Source organism: Asterias amurensis, chromosome 18, assembly GCF_032118995.1.
Source record: "Asterias amurensis chromosome 18, ASM3211899v1".
Lineage (NCBI taxonomy): Eukaryota > Metazoa > Echinodermata > Asteroidea > Forcipulatida > Asteriidae > Asterias > Asterias amurensis.
This window is the reverse complement of record NC_092665.1, coordinates 306,229-325,979: the sequence shown is the minus strand read 5'-3', so window position 1 is coordinate 325,979 and position 19,751 is coordinate 306,229. Positions and strand designations below refer to the sequence as shown.

General features: G+C 37.0%; 1 protein-coding gene and 2 long non-coding RNA genes across 3 annotated transcripts; 1 reads left to right on the top strand and 2 right to left on the bottom strand.

Moving 5' to 3' along the window:
* Positions 1 to 122: 122 nt before the first annotated feature.
* LOC139950814 (uncharacterized) lies at positions 123 to 2,474 on the bottom strand. The gene is made up of 2 exons (XM_071949634.1): positions 2,168 to 2,474; positions 123 to 847 (listed from the first exon to the last, which is right to left on the bottom strand). The coding sequence occupies exon 2, from the start codon at positions 817 to 819 to the stop codon at positions 145 to 147; it is 675 nt and encodes a 224-aa protein (XP_071805735.1). The 5' UTR covers positions 820 to 847; positions 2,168 to 2,474; the 3' UTR covers positions 123 to 144.
* An 877-nt stretch (positions 2,475 to 3,351) lies between these two features.
* On the top strand, positions 3,352 to 5,523 carry LOC139950880 (uncharacterized). The gene is made up of 3 exons (XR_011787711.1): positions 3,352 to 3,738; positions 4,555 to 5,072; positions 5,449 to 5,523. It is a non-coding gene; the product is annotated as an uncharacterized lncRNA (long non-coding RNA).
* A 6,825-nt stretch (positions 5,524 to 12,348) lies between these two features.
* LOC139950879 (uncharacterized) lies at positions 12,349 to 19,195 on the bottom strand. Its single transcript, XR_011787710.1, has 3 exons — positions 19,127 to 19,195; positions 17,998 to 18,113; positions 12,349 to 14,114 (listed from the first exon to the last, which is right to left on the bottom strand). It is a non-coding gene; the product is annotated as an uncharacterized lncRNA (long non-coding RNA).
* Between the last annotated feature and the right edge of the window lie 556 nt (positions 19,196 to 19,751).

Sequence of the window (19,751 nt, the reverse complement as noted above, 5' to 3'; positions counted from 1 at the left end):
TGCAGAAAATGTTGAATTTTGTTGAAACATCTCTTATAACGACTGAGTGTTTTACTAACATTTGGCCGACCATGCCAACCAAGGCGGTTTGTTTATCAACAAAAGAAAGGTCTATATTACCACAACACTTCATTGCTTTGACGCTCATTCTGTTTGAAATACACCTTTGAATAATTCACTTTTCCCATGTTTCTTTTCTTCCTTTCGACTTGTCATATCATGTTTAATTTTCATAAAAGCGTTGACCGCATTGGTCTGTGCTCTCAATGTACCAACACGCATAGCTGCAGTTCGCTTGAATCGCTCCGAAAGAGGCTTTCCTTTATTGGACAAAAGTTGCTCTGTAGTCAGTTTTGGATCAATCATAGTCTCGCTTTCACATTTTGCTTTTTCCAGGAGCTTGTTGCGCTTGCGTAGTTTTCTCTGTTCGATTTGCTGCTCCTCTTTCTGCATGGCCTTCCCCATTAATGAATAATAACTGCCATGGTATCGTCCAAAAGGCTTCATATCTGCAGTCGCTGGGACTAGTCGATTACCGGGAAGGGATGAACCATTTCTCATCAAGGCTCTTTTGTACAAATCGTTATCTTTTAGAGTGCTTTTGAGTCGCTGGTTAACTGTTTCGTAGTGAGTTTCACTTAGTTGTATCTTGAAGTCAATTTGTCGTGTCGCTCTTTCAAGACGTATTTTCTCCATAGCATTAAGTATAGTCGCTCTCCTAATGATCTTATCACTGACATTTTGTAATGCTAACCAGCGATCAAATCCACTGGGAAAGTCACTGGTTGATCCCTTCTTTGGTTTGTCTGATATCGCCATTGCCAAAAGGGTGTCAGTCGTTCAGCATCTGCAGAATCAAACAAACATATTATGTGAATATGACGCATGGTTTGTCTTAGTGGTCCACATAGGGGAGTGGTGTACAAATGCTTTAAAGGAACTGGACACATTTTTGTTAACGTCAAAGATCAGTCTGTATCTCAACATATTCAGTAATTTGTAGTAATTTCCAATAGTGTCCAGTGCCTTTAAGATTGATCTTGTGTGTCAATATTAATTGCTTAGCAGAATATGATGCCATAATACTGACAACTAAGATGATGATGTGTTACCACGGTTTGTTAAAAATCAAAAAGGGCCTAGCTTAAGAAAAAACAAAAACAATATTGTTTACAATTTGAAAAAAAAAGACTTCTCAATAACACAAGGAAAGCTTACAGAAAACCGATCTTCATCTGTTTTGTGCAATTTGCTCTGTGTTTAATCTCTCGATTTTGACATGATATGCTTGTCAAGCAGAAAGGAAAAAACGTTGCGGTTAAAATTCTTGAGCACATTCAGGTTTTTTGCTTATAAGTGTACAGAGATAAGGTTTTCACGAAATCCCGCACTTTTCCTGGATACATGTGTATCTACATTTCTAAGGAAGGGTCATCCTTTAAAAATCATTTTGTATTCAAAATCCAAAAGCCTATTAAAATTTAATTTGACAGTGCACCCGGAGATGCGACGGAGATATGCCCTTCCCTACTACCAACTACACTAACAGGTAATAATTTTGCAGTTTTCTCATCAAGAGACATTAAATAGTTGAAACTTTCACTTGTGGCCTTTATTGGGTGTATTGGTAAGTTGACTTATGATAAAAACCGACAACCCTGGATTGTTGTGGCTGTAATCCTTCTCGGTGACACTTTTATTTAATCTTCAAGATAATCCACGGCTTGTCCAACAAGATGTTGGGGTAACTGATTAAAGGCCTGGACACTATTGGTAATTACTCAAAATAATTGTTAGCATAAAAACCTAACCGGGTAACGAGCAACATAGACCCTTTGGTAGTATAAAACTTCGTAAGATCCCTTTGAAGTAACGTTATAGTTTTCAAGAAAGAAGTAATATCCACTAAAACATATTTGAGACCTCAGCTGAGGTCTCGAATTGAAGACATCGGAAAGCACACTTGTTAAAAAAATGTGTTTTTCCCCCATTATTTTCTCGCAACTTTGACGACCAATAGAGTTCAAACACTGTTTTGTTGTTTTCTCATCCCTAAACTTGATTGAAACTGGTTCGACAATCGGTTATAGTTTTGTTTAAATAAGTTTGTATAATTATTTTTCAGATAGATTTCTAATTCTGAAGTGTTCATAACACAATTTCTTACCAGTCACAGCAGTTGGTGGAAGTTCAATTAAATAGGCAATCTCGAAGACATCCCCTTCTCTCACATCTTGAAAAATTGGTCACTTCAATTAGAATATAGCCGCAAACGATGACCTAGAAAATGAGAGTTTGTGGCTAGTAGTAGTAGGACACAGTTTGTTACTGTGATCATGGAGGAAGAACTTTGATGCAATAAAACAACCTGTAAAGAAGCCACCCAAGGTAAATCCCTTTGCTGCGTGAGTAGGTTGTTCCTCCTCGCAATGAGCACCACCTTAGTTGCTATGGGGGTAAGTTAATCGAAGTTACACTGTTGTAGAACATTGTACTCGTTTGGCTGTTGTATCGATCGACGCCTTGTGCTATTGTTAATAGTGCATGGTATATAAAGACAAGATGGTCACTCATCTTAAGCAAATAAATTGTTCAACTGAAGTCCCTCTAAGCTTTACATCTGTGCCAATAATAAAACACGACTTTGTTATTGTTTTAATACAACCATGGAGGAAGGAATACGCACAATTTTGCTGATGTGTCGCATAGCCAACTCTGTGTGTAAAACTTCTGCTCCGAATGATAAAGTAAAAATAGAATGTTATTATGAATTGTAAAGAAACACAAAGTGATATCTGGTGTAATTTGCGTCTAACTTTCAAAGCGAAACAGGAATGTTTTCAGGTCGTTGTTGGGCGCATAATAGAACAGTAATGTCGTACATACGTATAGACCCACACAACTTATTCAATCAGTAAAACTCGTATTGAACAAAACACAATAAAATAATATTATCTACGAACTGTAACTTTGTAAATTTGAGCGAAATGTGTGTAAACTTGACTTTCTCCAATTAGCAAAAACATTTGAAAAGTTTCTTAAAGTTGTGTCGCCCTTCACAGAGAACTTTGTCACCCCTCCCCCTTTTTTAGGGGGGGGGGCTAAATTCGTACAGACAATTGTTATTGATGTTAAAGTCGTTTGGCAAGACGACTTGTTTCCTAATTGGGGGACAACATGGGTCAACTTAGGTGTTTAAAGAAAATACTTATTATTGGAAAGAAATATTCCAGTTACGCTTGAAAAATAAAATAATAACTTTTTGATTTCGTTTTATGTAGTGCGCCCTCTATAGTTCAATTGTAGGTAACTATGACATAATGCATCGTGCTGTGGAGGGAATGTTTACGTTCGAAGAGCGATGACAGCTGAGTAATTCAACAAAATGTCTGGTTTGAGCCATATCTACAAGGACTCTTCTTATGAAATGTGGCTGTTCATAAGTCTTGAGGATTACTCCAAAGCTAAGCATTATGCATACACTTCTTGGTGACTGGTAGGTAGTGAAAACTGATCGTAGATGTGTTTATGTTTTCCTTCGTCGTGTGCACAGTCAGTGTGCTGCCAGTGCCAGTGAGTGTGGACGACTGACACAAAATGACATACACTACATAGCTACATGCATGACGACGATGGTTTGGTGGCATTGACAACTTCATCATGTCCTCACATAATGACAGGCTTTGACAAGTAGCTGGATAGATGTAGATATCTATGAATGATCCTCTTCCAATAAAGGTAAAGGTAATCAATCCATCCCTTAACTTTAAAGTCTGCATCACTTTGTACAAATACATCATAAATAAATGAGTAACAAACTAACAATCGTTTGACCAATGGCGTGAACAGACCCCTTGCCGCCCTTGTATACCAATCAATGATTGGCAACATGTACGCGATGTGCATGACTCTCACTCAGTCAATGGTAGCGTTCGTTTCTACATAGTCATTCAATTATGTATAGAACTCTTTTTCTTGAGGCCCTTTTCATTAGCCTGGAGGCACTTGTATTTCTACTGCTTGTCAGCACATATCAACCACCCCTTAGCTTTACTATCCTTATAGGATCCTGCTGAGTCAACAAACGTAAACGTAGCTCTTCATTGATCTCAGCAGTAAGGGGAATGTTATGGGCTTTTGACGTTCAATGGGCCGGGCATGTAAAGAGTTCTAGTATTGGTCTGAGATCCAATTCAACGAGAAGTTTTTAATTGAGTTTTACTTTAGGTTGTAAAGGTTAACTCTGAATGACTTTTCCACATACATTCAGCACCACCAGTGTTTTGTCTAAATATAGCACTCCGCACTTATGCTAAAAAAAGAAGCTCAGTGCCTGGATCTTGGTCTTGTCAAAATTCACCAACTACACAATCGTACATCCCCAAGCTTTGTTTATAGTGTAGTGTTGTGGCAGATGTACTCAGAAAGAGTCTGGCAAGCTGTAACGATGACATAAATGATGAGCACTTTAAGGTGAACTTTTTATTGACTAGTTTTTTTTACTGTATAGTTTACTTTATTCACTGTATTATTTATTTATTAACTCTGTTGCAGATCAAACTATCCCCACGTTTCCTCAAGAAATGAACTTTCGAGGGGGCTCCAGCTTATTCTTGTATGCCGGTCAACTCTGTGTGCTGAGTGCATCATCTAAGATGGAAAATGACACTAGGAGAACTGCCTAACAGTCAACCAGCATCTCTCCAACATGGATGCTTAGTTTCATCTCTGAGTTGTGACATGGAGGCTGGGAGAACTGCCTACCAGTCAACCAGTACCTCTCCAACATGGATGCTTAGTTTAATCTCTGAGTTGTGACATGGAGGCTGGGAGAACTGCCTACCAGTCAACCAGCACCTCTCCAACATGGATGCTTAGTTTCATCTCTGAGTTGTGACATTGAGGCTGGGAGAACTGCCTACCAGTCAACCAGCACCTCTCCAACATGGATGCTTAGTTTCATCTCTGAGTTGTGACATGGAGGCTGGGAGAACTGCCTACCAGTCAACCAGCACCTCTCCAACATGGATGCTCATTTGCTGAGTTTCATTTCTGAGTTGAGACTTTTAAAGGTATTTTCAGAAGCTTAATAATTTATTAAAGTGTATTGAGAAACTTTTTGTTTGAATAAAGTGTATTTTTTAAAACCATGTTTTTTTTTCTTTACAAATTACAGAAGTTATTTTGAAAGGAAGAAAAACAGTTCCTGTATTTTTTTAGTCTTTAGTCTTTAAGTTTTTTTATGGTCTTTTGAGAATATTTATTTTAGGCATTTTGAGAAACATAAAAAACTTTTAAAAGTATTTGAGAAACATAATGTTTCTCACAGGGAAATCACAAGATTTTTTAAAACCAAAAATTGCTTATCAAACCAAGACAATCTTTACTATCAAGCTTTTTTTTTCCTCTGTTGATTTCTCATTCGAGATTTGTATTTTACTTTTCTAGTGTGCTGTTGTTCCTGGTCAAGGTCAATCAAGCGTCATGCTACTGTGCGAACATCTTCATTACATCTTAAACATGGTGAGTAAACATGATATGCCAGTGCACTTGGGTTCTAGAATGAAATGGGTGGGATCTAATTTAATATGCACACAGTCATGCCCAGTAGGCACTTTAAAAGACACTTAAATGTGTGTGCGACTAAAAGACACATTATGTTTTCAAACCATGTGTGGAAGTACTACCGAAAAATGTGTACATCGATTAAATTTTTAGTGATCTTGAAATGGTCTCTGATCTCCTTCTGTAGAAGTGATATCTAAGGTAAAGTTAGAATTATGATATCAAATATCATGATATTCTTTGACACACATTGTGTGTTATAAAAGCAATATAGCCCAGGCTTAATCCTGTCCATTATGCTTGGCTGTGGGTCAAATCCCCCACCCCATACCTGTTCTGTGACAGCTGTATCTTTTACTTGAGGCAGACATCTTTCATCTTTCTTGTCAATTGTTGCTAATGTTGAAACCAATCACCCAAATTCTGTGACTTTTATCAGGGGTCATGTAACATTAAAGGAACACGTTGCCTAGGATCGGGCGAGTTGGTCTTTGAAAAGCATTTGAAACTGTTTGTTATGATTTGGTGGAAAGATGTTTTAAAAGTAGAATAATGATCCACACAAGTATCACTCGAATTTGCACGGTTTTCCTTTTACGTCGCGAACTAATCAATCAGCCATTTTATGAAGTCGAAATTTTGACTCCACAAAATTGCTTACCATGTTTGTGTGGATCGTTATATTCTACTTTTAAATTATCTAATCATTTTCATTTACTATTTTCCTTCAATTTTATCAGTCATGGCTCAAGTTTGACCTTGGTAACCCACCAAATAAATTGTTTCCCTCGATAAAAATTTTGTGTAGCGATAGTTTCAAAATTCCAATTTCTAACCCAAACCCGATTTCCAAATCTAATCGAAACCCCATTTTCAAACCCAACCCAAATTTTTTAAGAGATTAATATGAAGTTTTAAAACAAAGTTCTTTGCATTGAATTCTTTTATACAGTGATTGCATTTGAGAAACACAAATTTCTTCTTGATAATAGTTTCCCTGTTTTGTTCAAATTGAACAATTTATTCTTTAAAAAACGTATGTTTTTCTCTTGATTTTGTACAAGGACAGTTTAGCAGTTTATGAGTTTGACAAACATTTTTTTTCAAGCACTTCTAAAAAATATTGATAGGAAATAAAAAATGAAAAAAAAAATCAAATTTGTTTGCCCAAGTTTAAACTGTAACAGCTTTATTTATGGAGAAACTTAATGTTTCTTGTGGTTTATCATTTGTTGAACAGTTTGATTAACTTTGACATTCTTGCTTATGAGATACTTTTCTTAGATCTTGAAGGAACACTTTTTTTTCTTCTCCTGTTAGAACACTAGTTTAGTAGTTATTGATGGCGAATATAGTTGAAAAAAAGGTTCACTTAAAACAGGGCCTAATTTCATGGCTCTGCTTACTGCAAGCAAAGATTGGGCGGTTAGGGAAGCAATGCTTCACTAGTAAGTAGGGAATTTTGACTTGTGCCATTGTATGTTTTGAAAAACATATTTTTAAGGTGTTTTGAGAAACTACTTTTTAAAGGTGTTTTTAGAATGTAGCATCTTTTAAATTTTTTTTGAGAAACACATTTTTTTTCTTGTGTTTACCCCCTTTTTTTTTCTTTGTGTTTACCCCCTTTTTTTTTCTTTTTTTTTTAAACTTTCAAACCTACTAGGGCTATGTAAAGTTGAGTGTTTTTTTTTTAAACAATCTTCAACATCAAACTTTATACAAATCCAATAAAAATGTTTGCTAGTTTCCACTTGATTCCTGTTTTTCCGCTATTGATTTCTGCTATCATAATTTGACTTCATTCATTTTGAGTTCACTATTTTTGTTTACTAGTGTGCTGTTGTTCCTGGTCAAGGTCAATCAAGCGTCATGCTACAGTGTGAACATCTTCATTACATCTTAAACATGGTGAGTAAACATGATATGCCAGTACACTTGGGGTCTAGAATGAAATGGGTGGGATCTATATTAATATGCACACAGTCATGCCCAGTAGGCACTTTAAAAGACACCTAAATGTGTGTGCAACTAAAAGACACATTATGTTTTCATCATTGCTCGGCTGTGAGTTTGTGGAGGACAAGTTTCCTTTGGTCATTTGACCTTTTATTATGGCAGTTGTGTCTTCACTTGAGGCAGACGTCATTCTCATCAAATTGTTACCTTTTAAATGTTGAAACCAATCACCACAAAATTGTCTGACTTTTCACAATATTTATCCAGGGTCATTGAACAATAATTTTATCAAACAGGGTTAACTTTTTCCCTGTCACCCATCAAATACATTATTTCCCTAAAAACATGTTTTATAGTGATAGTTTCAAAATTCCAATTTCTTACCTAAACCAGATTTCCAAATGTATATAATCGAAACCTCATCTGTGATACACAAATTTCTTCTGAATAATTTTTTTTCCCTGTTTTTTTTTTTCAATTTTTACAAATAACTCTTGGAGAAACATATATTTGTTTCTCTTGATTTTGTAAACATTTTAGCATTTTAGCAGTTTCTGAGTATGACAAACATAACTTTATTCTTCAAACACAACTCAATATTTATTGGAAATAAATATTTTGGTCAAAATGTAAATTTTGTCTGCCTGTAAAAGGTTTATAATTGAGAAATTTAATGTTTCTTGTGTTGTATCATTTATTGAACAGTTTGATTAACTTTTGCATTCTTGCTTTTTTTTTATGAGAAACCTTTTATTTTTATTTTTTTATTTTAAAGTTGGTTGGAACACTAGTTTAGCAGTTATTAATGGCAAACATAGTTGAAAAAGTGTTTCACTCAAAACAGGGCCCAATTCCGTTGCTCTGCTTGCTGTAAGTGGCAAGGCGCGGTTACAGAAGCACGAAAGTAGGGAAATTTGCCTAGTGCGATTGTGTACTCCACATTACTAGACATTCTTCGCTTACACAGTAAGCACTGGAAATTTGGGGCTTGCCCTGCAAGCGAAGAATAGTGAAGCACAGAATTTGCAGTAAGCAGTCATTTAAAGCCTTTTTGAGGTATAGCGGATGTGATAGGAGTGTACTGGGCCCACTTTCATAGAGCCTGTAAGCACTCAAAATTTGCTTCAAGCATGAAATTTCTTCCTTAGTAAAAACAAGATTACCAACCAAATTTCCACATGATTTTCCGGATAAGCAAACAACAGCTGAATACCAGTAACAAGCAATATTCAACAAATTAAAATGTGGTTGGTAATTTTGTTTTTATTAAGGAAGAAATTTCATGCTAAGCAAGTTTTTGTGCTTACAGGCTCTTAACCCAATTTTATCAAGAGCCTGTAAGCACAAAAACTTGCTTAGCATGAAATTTCTTCTTTAATAAAAACAAAGTTTGGTTCTAAAGGGTGTTTTGCTGACAAATTTACCCAAACTTTTATAGTGATATATATAGTATTGTGTCCATAGCTCAAAACTGGCTTTAGGAAATTTCGCCCAGGAAAGTTTACTGAGGATAACGTTCATGACATTTTTGACATTATTTTTGTGGTTTTCTTTTTTGTGTGCAGGTCAGCTCCAATTCTTAGATGGGCTGTGATGTTTGATTCCAACATCTGCTTGTGATTCCTTTGTGGGGCAGCAACATCTGATTTCTACATAGACAGCAATGGCTGATTCCTACATGAATAGTGGACAGTAACATTTGGATTCCTACATTGGCAGCAACTTCTGATTCCTACATGGACAGCAACGTCAGACTCCTACATTGGCAGCAACATCTGATTCCTACATTGACAGCAACGTCTGATTCCTACATGGACAGCAACGTCTGATTCCTACATTGGCAGCAACATCTGATTCCAACATTGACAGCAATGTCAAATTCATACATGGACAGTAATGTTTTGATTCCAGGCTACGTGGACAGAAACATTCCGATTCCTACATGGACAGCAACATCTGATTCCTACATTGACAGCAATGTCGGATTCATACATGGACAGTAATGTTTTGATTCCAGGCTACGTGGACAGAAACATTCTGATTCCTACATGGACAGCAAAGTTAGTAACGCCTGATTCCTACGTGGACAGTAACTTCTGACTCCTACATGGACAATGTTTGTGCACATCTGATTTGTGCAAATTTTGTAGGAAAGAGAATCTTAGTCAAGAAAAAGAACAATTTGAGATTAAAGGCTGTGTCACACTGGGGAATTTACAGGCAACCAGTTCCAGGCAATGGCTGATTCCTACATGAATAGTGGACAGTAACATTTGGATTCCTACATTGGCAGCAACTTCTGATTCCTACATGGACAGCAACGTCAGACTCCTACATTGGCAGCAACATCTGATTCCTACATTGACAGCAACGTCTGATTCCTACATGGACAGCAACGTCTGATTCCTACATTGGCAGCAACATCTGATTCCAACATTGACAGCAATGTCAAATTCATACATGGACAGTAATGTTTTGATTCCAGGCTACGTGGACAGAAACATTCCGATTCCTACATGGACAGCAACATCTGATTCCTACATTGACAGCAATGTCGGATTCATACATGGACAGTAATGTTTTGATTCCAGGCTACGTGGACAGAAACATTCTGATTCCTACATGGACAGCAAAGTTAGTAACGCCTGATTCCTACGTGGACAGTAACTTCTGACTCCTACATGGACAATGTTTGTGCACATCTGATTTGTGCAAATTTTGTAGGAAAGAGAATCTTAGTCAAGAAAAAGAACAATTTGAGATTAAAGGCTGTGTCACACTGGGGAATTTACAGGCAACCAGTTCCAGGCAATCTTTAAAAAGAATATTCATTCGCATTTCAGTTCCTACTATTTCCTAGGGGATTGTGATTTACAAGAAAAATGTATATTTATGCTGCCAAAGTGTTCCTTGTGCATGTTTGCCTTCAAGTTGCCTGTAAAATGTGCCCAGTGTGACATTACCTTAATTGTTATTACTTAAAGGTACTGGACACATTTGGCCATTGTCAAAAAACAGTATTCTTAAATATGCATCAAATAACAAACCTGTACAAAATTTGACTCAATTGGTCATGATCAAAGTTGCCAGAAAATAATAAAAGAAAAACACCCTGTGCTTAGCTAGTGAAAGGCTTCAGTCCTAAAGTCTTTAATATTTGAGTGGGAAATTACCTTTTATTCTCAAAAACTACATCAATTTTCTGTTTCAAAAAACCTAGTCAGTTTTTATGCCAACAATTATTTTGAGTTATTTGCAATAATGTCCAGTGCCTTTAAAGGCAGTGGACACTATTGGTAATTACTCAAAATAATTATCAGCATAAATCCTCAATTGGTAAGGTGTAATGGGGAGAGGTTGATAGTATAAAACATTCTAAGAAACAGCTCCCTCTGAAGTGATGTAGTTTTTGAGAAAGAAGTAATATTCCACGAATTTGATTTTGAGACCTCAAGTTTAGAATTTGAGGTCTCGAAATCAAGCATCTGAAAGCACTTACAAGGGTGTTTTTTTCGTTCATATTTATCTCGCAACTCCAACGACCAATCGGGCTCAAATTTTTACAGGTATGTTATTTTATGCATATGTTGAGATAGACCAAGTGAGAAAACTAGTCTTTGACAATTACCAATAGTGTTCAGAAAGATATCACAAAATAATATTTGTTATCCAGGAATGACTGTTCTAAGCTTCACAGATAATTTAAACAAAGTAATGGGCTCAGGTTTTTGAGAAGACAAGTGTTATTTTATCATCTTGCTTATAATCAATAAATAATCAAACTTGTCTTAGTTATCATGTCAAACTTGCATTAACAAATGAAATTTTGTAGGACTTTGAAATGGTCATCACCTACCAAATTAGTATTTTTAGTTTCATAGGTGTAGTAGGCCTACCATGATCCATGTCATTTGTGTTGGCACAATTATATCCACATCATAGTGTTAGTATTATTTGATGTCAATTATTTACTGGTAAAAAGCTGATTATAGATTTAAGATTTAATTTATTCATGTTATATAGTATTGAGACTTCATTGTAATTTGTGCAAAATTAAAACTGTTCATTATTATTATCAGAATAAATCAATATGGAATACTATGAATCTAAACCTGTTTTTGTCTGATTGTCATTATCTTGTTGCCAACCTGTATTTATTTGTTTAAAAAGATTTTGGTGACTTAACACAATTTTTATTAAGTTAAAAAAAAAACTCAGACAAACCTATAAAATTTTATTAAAAAATGAAAAGACAAACAAGTTTATGTTTCCTTGTGGCAGAGTAGGCTATTATTTGCTAGTCTTGATTCAAGAATTTTCTTGAGAGAAAGCGCGCCCTCTTGTGGCAATATTAATTGATTTGGCACTATTAATTATATATTAGTTAATATCGCCACAAGAGGGCGCACTTTCTACGACTGAATCGCTACCCTGTATATATGCGTATAATACATGCGTGTACATCAAATTTCGTTCTAATGTTTACCACATCGAAATTTTTTTTTTCCAACCCGGAAGACACCATAGCCTAGCGGATAAGGAGACGGCTTTGGAGGACTACACTGGAGACATCTGTGCGGGTTCGAGCCCCGGCCTGGACACCACCCAAATGGAGACACCAGAGGAACGCCCACGGACCCCGGACCACGACGAGGAGGCAACATGGCGGAGATACACCAGAGGGGAGGCGTGGACCCGGAGAGAGAGAGAGGGGGGAGCGGTGGACCGGGTAGGAAGGAGAGTGGAGGCGAGATTTTTTTTTTAATTAAATTTTATTTAATTTTAATAAAAAAAAAAAAAAAAAAAAAAAAAAAAGTTAACGGTGAATGATTTTCTTAAAATCGCCTGAAACGCACGCTCGTTAATTTTTTTTATTTTCCATTAAAGAAAATCCAAAATTGTAAAAACTTGCAAAAATCACCACAAATTTTTTTTTTTTGGTAATTCATTTTCTTAAAATCGCCTGAAACGCATGCTCGTTAATTTTTATTTGAATTTTTTTTTTTTGCCCAAAAAACTCTAAAAATCACTGAAAATTACAAAACTGGAGAGTCAAAACCATTCAAAACACCCTTAAAACAGTACAGAATACACCACAGAGTGTCCTATTAACATTCTACATGTAATACGTAATCTGGTGACATAAATATTCACAGGAAAGTTGTTTTTTCAATAAATAATTGCTTAAATACCTCTAAAAACGGCACTTAGCGTAAATTGTACATGATGTAACTCTTATTTACATCAATTTAAATGCACAGAACACACGTTCGTGACTTCTAACCTTCAAACTTCTTATTTTTTAGTGTAACAGATAGTATGCTTCGCTTTACTGTGAATTACGAAGCTGCCTTATTTAATTAGCTTGTTTAAAAAGGGTCATTTTATACACAATTATAAGCTATAGTAAACAAGTGTGTGAAGAAATTAGTCTGGTACCAACATTAAGAATAGTGTTGTTAAAGCGCTAAGAGACAGGAAGCCAGACTTCCAAACTGTTGCTAAAATTTGTATGGAAGCTTAGAACGACCATCTGCATTGACAAATTTCCAAGTTAAACACATCAAACAAATCTCAAAAATTAGATAACTCGGTATTTTAGGGTTCTCATGTATTTGCAGAATCTACTGTTCAAGATAAAATGGTGGAAAGATACAATACAGAACTTGAAGTACTTAGCATAAAACTTTATGGACATGCAAATGTTCACTCTAAGTTTCCATACATTTGCATTCTGTTTAAAATAAAATGCCCTGCTCAATTTGTACAATGTTTTACAGTTAAATATCATCATGTGTAATACAAATACATCATTTACCACAAAATAAAAACCAAAATAAGCATTTAAAGGATGTTTTAACTCTGTCTGAACTATGTAAAAGTTATGTTAACGTTACATACGTACAATGAGATTGCATGATTGTTTACTTATTGCTTTACAAGTATTCAGTAAAAATTGTTAAGTCGTAGCTAGTAGCTCTTTGATTTCTGCATTTCATTTACTATTCTTCAGGCCTGATGCTTCATTCTTGTAAGGGCAAGGCAGCCTTTTCTCAGTTAAATGCAAGAGTATGAGGGAATTGAATTTGACCGGACCATTTTGGGCACCTAAGCAATGACAAAGACAGAGTGCATGGAGGCAATTGCAGCGTAATTTGTCTCTGCAAAGTATCAGGCCTAATGAATCAAAGGAGTTATGAAATATACAGGATAGTATTAAGCAACATTTTCATAACATAAACAGCCACATGGGGCTGTACGTGGTAAAGATCTGTTTACGCAGCACACATTTGCTTTGAATTAAATTCATAGACTTTGAATTAAATATCAGCCTTGTTTATCAAGTTGTAAAGAGATAAAGACTGATGTCTGATGAGTGGTTTTATATGAGTCCATGTAAGCAGATCTTTTAACAATTAAGTAAAACTCACTTTGTGAGACGTACCTTAATATCTTAGTATTGAATGAATCACAAAGTTGAACTGAATTAGCTTGAGACGATGAGAAGACGACGTATTTGAAGTCATGAAGAGGCTCCCTTCAGTCAGGCTGGCGCATCTTTCGTACCAAGGCTTGTCATCATCTTGAGTGTTCTATAAACAAAAATTCAAATGACAAAATTAATGCATGAATTTTATGTCAAGTTGAAAAACAGTTGCATATTGTATACAGATGTAATACAGTTTGTAGAAGGGGGTATGGGATCCAGATTGGCAGAAAAGTGTTGTACATCCCAAGGGGTGATCATAAGGGGTTGGGTCTACTGGTGTGCATCTCTTCTCGCAACATTGAGAACAAAACCTTTTATATCCAAAGTACAAGGGATATAATATGGCAACGGGTCTAGAAAAACAAAGTGCATTGACACAGATTGAAAGGTACAAGATGTAATAATACGAGTCAAGAAGAGGATAACTTTAGGGACAGATTTGAAGTAGAACCACCGCCCCATCTTATACCCCAAAGTGAATGAGATTGTAGGCAAATCATTCCTCATATTTAGTTGAAAAGTCTTAGTTTATCGTTTAATCATTATGCCTACGTGGTTGACAAATGGTTTTTTTGCATTCATAAATACCCTGTAAACTGAACTTCAACATTTTCACAAGCCTACAAAGCATACTCTGGGAGGGAGAGGGTTAACTATCTTTAAACTATTTTCCTTGGCAAAGTAACGAGCACCGGCCCCTTCACTGTCAGCACAGCAACCACCACACCCGGTTGCCCCCCATCCCCACGATTAGAAGGGATGTGTTGGGGGTGGGTCCTGAAAGGCAGACGGGGGGTGTATATTTGGTTGATGGATTTGAAGTAAAGAAGGGGGTAATATGTTTGGGGTTGGTCCCTGAATGGCAGACAAGGGGGTGCATAATGGGTTGATACAGATTGTTGGGGATGGGTCCTTATGATAGACAAGGGGTGCATAGGGATTGATACAGGTTTGAAGTGAAGAAAGGGTAATGGTTGGGGTGGGTCCTGAATGGCAATTAGTAGGGTGCATATTGGATTGTTACAGATTTGAAATAGAAGGGGTAAAATGTTGGCGGCGAGTTCTGAATGGCATATTGGGGTGCATAGGTGAAGTAAAGGGGTAAAATGTTGGGGGTTGGTCCTCGGCAGACAAGTGGGGTGCATATTGGATTGATACAGAATTGAAGTAGAAGGGGTAAAATGTTGGGGGTGGGTCCTGAATGGCAGAAAAGTGGGGTGCTATTGGGATTGATACAGATTTGAAGTAGAAGGGGGTAAAATGTTGGGGGTTGGTCCTGAAGGGCAGAAGAGTGAAGTGCATCATTCAGATTGATACAGATTTGAAGTAGAAGGGTAACTTGCTGGGGGCGGGCCCTAAATGGCAGAAGAGTGGGATGCATATTGGATTGATAGAGATTTGAAGTAAAAGGGGTAAACTGTTGGGGGCGGGTCCATTAAGGGCAGAAGAGTGGGGTGCATAATTCAGATTGATACAGATTTGAAGTAGAAGGGGTAACATGTTGGGGGCGGGTCCTAAATGGCAGAAGAGTGGGGTGCATAATTCAGATTGATACAGAGTTGAATTAGAAGGGGTAACTTGCTGGGGGCGGGTCCTAAATGGCAGAAGAGTGGGGTGCATAATTCAGATTGATACAGATTTGAAGTAGAAGGGGTAACATGTTGGGGGTTGGTCCTAAATGGCAGAAGAGTGGGGTGCATAATTCAGATTGATACAGATTTGAAGTAGAAGGGGTAACTTGCTGGGGGCGGGTCCTAAATGGCAGAAGAGTGGGGTGCATAATTCAGATTGATACAGAGTTGAATTAGAAGGGGTAACTTGCTGGGGGCGGGTCCTAAATGGCAGAAGAGTGGGGTGCATAATTCAGATTGATACAGATTTGAAGCAGAAGGGGTAACTTGCTGGGGGCGGATCCTAAATGGCAGAAGAGTGGGGTGCATAATTCAGATTGATACTTTCAATCGCCTAAAAAACTAAACCACTTTACCTTTTACTGCTGCTTTTTAATATTTTTTTTTTTTACATAAAAAATTAATGTGCATCAGCTTTCAAAGGCTTTTTGTTTTCAGAGCAGTTTTTAATGAGTGGTAATACACACTCTATACACATAGGGAGTTGACCTATTCCCGTTGGTTAAAAAAAATGTTGGCTTGGATTTAAAAGAAAGGGTCTCCTCATTCTTTCTTGCAAAATGCCCAGACGAGAAACTGTTTTTTTCTTTCAAGTATTTAGGCCTAAGGCGTTGAAGTAGAAGGAGTTACATGTTGGGGCGGATCCTAAAAGGCAAAAATGTGGGGTGCATATTTTGGATTGATACTTCAGATCGTCTAAAATACAAAACCACTGTTTGTTCACTGCTGCTTCAATATTGTTTTTAAAGTTTTTCAAGTACTTAGGCCCAAGACATTTGAAGTAGAAGGGGTTACATGTTGGGGGCAGATCCTAAAAGGCAGAAATGTGGGGTGAAAATTTGTGATTAATACTTCAGATCGCCTAAAAAACTATAAACCACTGTTTTTGTTCACTGCTGCTTCAATATTGGTTTTTAATAAATTTTCATCAGAAAATATCTATATTTTAACATTCTCATGTTTGAGCAGTTATAGACATAGGGAGTTGACTGAGAAGCCAGGTGGGTAAAAACAATCTTTCTTGTAAAAAGGCAAAATGAGAAACTTTTTTTTTTTTTCAAGTACATGAAGGCTAAGATACACATTTGAAGTAGAAGGGGTTACATGTTGGGGCGGATCATGAAAGGCAGAAAAGCGGGGCGCATTGTATGGTTTGATACCTTAGATCGCCTAAAAAACTAAACCACTTTTTTGGTTCACTGCTGCTTCAATATTGTTTTTAATGTGGTTTTGAATAATTTGTCATCAGAAAACATATATTTTAACATTCTCATTTTTTTAGCAGTTTTTAATGAGTAGGAATTATAGACAATAATATAGGAAGTTGACCTAGATGCTAGTTGGGTAAAATAAATTATATCATGGGTTTAAAAAGTGGCCACCTTCTTTCTTGTAAAAAGCCAAAACGAGAAACTGTTTTTTAAGTATGTGGGCCTATGATGCACATTGAAGAAGAAGAGGTATCATGTTGGGGGCGGATTCTGAAAGGTAGAAAATGGGGTGCATATTTGGGTTTCATACTTTCGCCTAATCACCTTACCACTTTATTTTTCCAGTGCTGCTACAATGTTGTTTTAAAGAAAGATATTATGAAGTTTCATCAGAAAACATTGACATTTTCAAAGCCATCTCATGTTTGATTATTTTCACCTTAAAAAAAAAAATGATAGTCTTTCTTTGCAAATTTTAATTAGTGGCATTACAGACATGGAAGTTGACACAATCCAGTTTAGGTACACAAAATACTAGAAATTTGATTTTAAAAAGGCATCCTTCTTTCTTGTGAAAAGCCCACACAAGAAAGAGAAACTACTTTTTTAAGTTTGTAGGCCTGAAGTAGAGAATGGGTAAGATATTTGGGACGGGGCCACAATGGCAGACAAGTGGGGGGATTGGGATTGACTTTTAAAGAACGGGTAACATGTTTGGGACATGTGAATAAAAATAAAGAATAAAAAATGGAATAAAAATAAAGATTTGAATATTGGAATGGTTTACAAAATAGTAAACAAATTGGGATCTTGTAAGTGAGGATTTTTGGATGGGTGTAGAAGGATAATGAGTTGGGGTTGGGTCCGGAATGTTAGAAATGGGGGTGCATCCAGATTGGTGCGTGCTTTGGAGATAAATTATACAGATTTAGAGTTTACTGGAAGTGGTTGGAGAAGGGTCCAACAGAAGGGCAAGGGGGGGGGGCTTGATGTGTCAGGGGCGTGGCTTAAGATTGGTAGAATAGGGGGCCAGGGCATGTTTGGGTTAGGGGCCGGTTGAACAAATGTATGGTTGATTTCTAAAATACACAAATCTGGTATGATAAGAAACAATGAAAAATGACAATAAGTTTTGAGAACTCACCATTATAATAATTTCCAGCGGTGAAGTTCAAAATTGATGAATAGTGAAACTGTTTAGTCCTTGAATTTGATAAATTCATTACTGTGAGTTGAACAATCCAGGGCAATGCGATCCATCTGGAGTAAAGAAAGGAAGTTGAAAAATAAAATAAAGTACCCTTTGGTTTAGGGTGATGGGAAGGGCAGGTGGGAGTAAGGGTGGTACTGCTTAAAGGGGCAAGGCCATTTTCTGTTTATTTCGCAAATGGCACACATTTCCAGTGGAAAATCTTAAAATCTATTAAAGGGTTTTAAAGGGGCACTAAGGGAAAGACCAGAGGTCAATGGCTTTTGTGTCCTTTGCTTTTAGTTTGTCATCTTTTAGCCTCAGTCAGTCAGCTGAGTTGGGATGATCAGATGCAGCAAGGTTAATGCAGGGGTGACTTTGTTTGACAGCCAGCCACATTGACCCATTACAAACACAGAGCGCAGCCAGAGATCGCAAGTGTTTGTGTTTTCCAGGAGGAAAATAAATAAACTCTCATGGTATTGAATAGAGGAGAGAACCACTTTCACGCAGTGAGTCAAATCAAATAGCTCCATGGTAAAACACTAAAACACTGGGCCATGTCTCTAGCTAGGAATCAAAAATTGGCCACAGCAACAGTGAGATGAGAGAGGGGGCTCTATTGTATTTGAGTTTGGTTAAAAATAGTGCCACATTCTTGCCACACACCCATACGTGCTAAACGTCCCCAAATTTATCGCTAATTTATAAAGTCCTGCTGCAAGCAAGTGCAAACACATGAAACATTTTTCATTCTTAGGATTAACTCTATGATTAAACCTACAACAAATGTGACACTGTCAACATTCGTGATGCTGTTGTAGCCCCACTGCATGCCCTGTCAGGACTGGAAAGGTAGTGATTGATGACCGTGTATTACAAGCATGGCAATGGGCCGAGTGTACACAGTCAACGGTACGGGACGTACGAACACTGGGCACGTTTTAGACATTTCACGTTACACAACAACCGACAACTTTGGTTGCCTAAAATTGCCTTTTAAAGTTATTGATACAAGCCAAATAACCTACTACCATTTCCTGACATAATCATGAACAAACTGAACAGGAATATTCGTACTTACCGGCGTTTGCAGTGAAAGCATTTCGAGTTTTATTAGCAGACGACATTTTGACAGTGTGCATCTTTCCTGTTGATAAACAAACTCCTTCTAACTGCTCATGCGCAAAAGCGCGATGTCGAGTCACGTGTATGACGACCCCCCCCCCTCTCCAAGGCCAAGTAAACAAAAATACCAGTTATTCGTCCGGGTCTTCCAAAAAGAGGGGGATGGGGGCCTTTTCATTTTTTATTTCTTTCGAAGGTGGCTGCCGAGCATTTTAATTGAAACTGGCCACAGATTCTTCATTTTAGAATTAGAGTCACTACTTACTCTATGTTTACAGAAAATTATTTAAAAAAAGGGGAAAAAAGAGGTTTTTTTTAAAGGACGCGGCCTCAAAAAGGGATGAGGGAGAGGGCGATCAACTGGTAATTTCTTTTATTTGGCCTAACCTACAGTGGATGTGGGAAACGAAAACTTCGCTTATGCTTGTTTTATTTTGTAGTGAGAGAGATGTCAACCCCAACCTGTAATTCCTAGCTTTATTATTGTATCTATCTCCCTTGCTAAACAAAAAGTAGCAAGATACCCGGGCCCAATACATTTAGCTGTTAAGCACAAACAAATTGCTTAGCATTAAATTTCT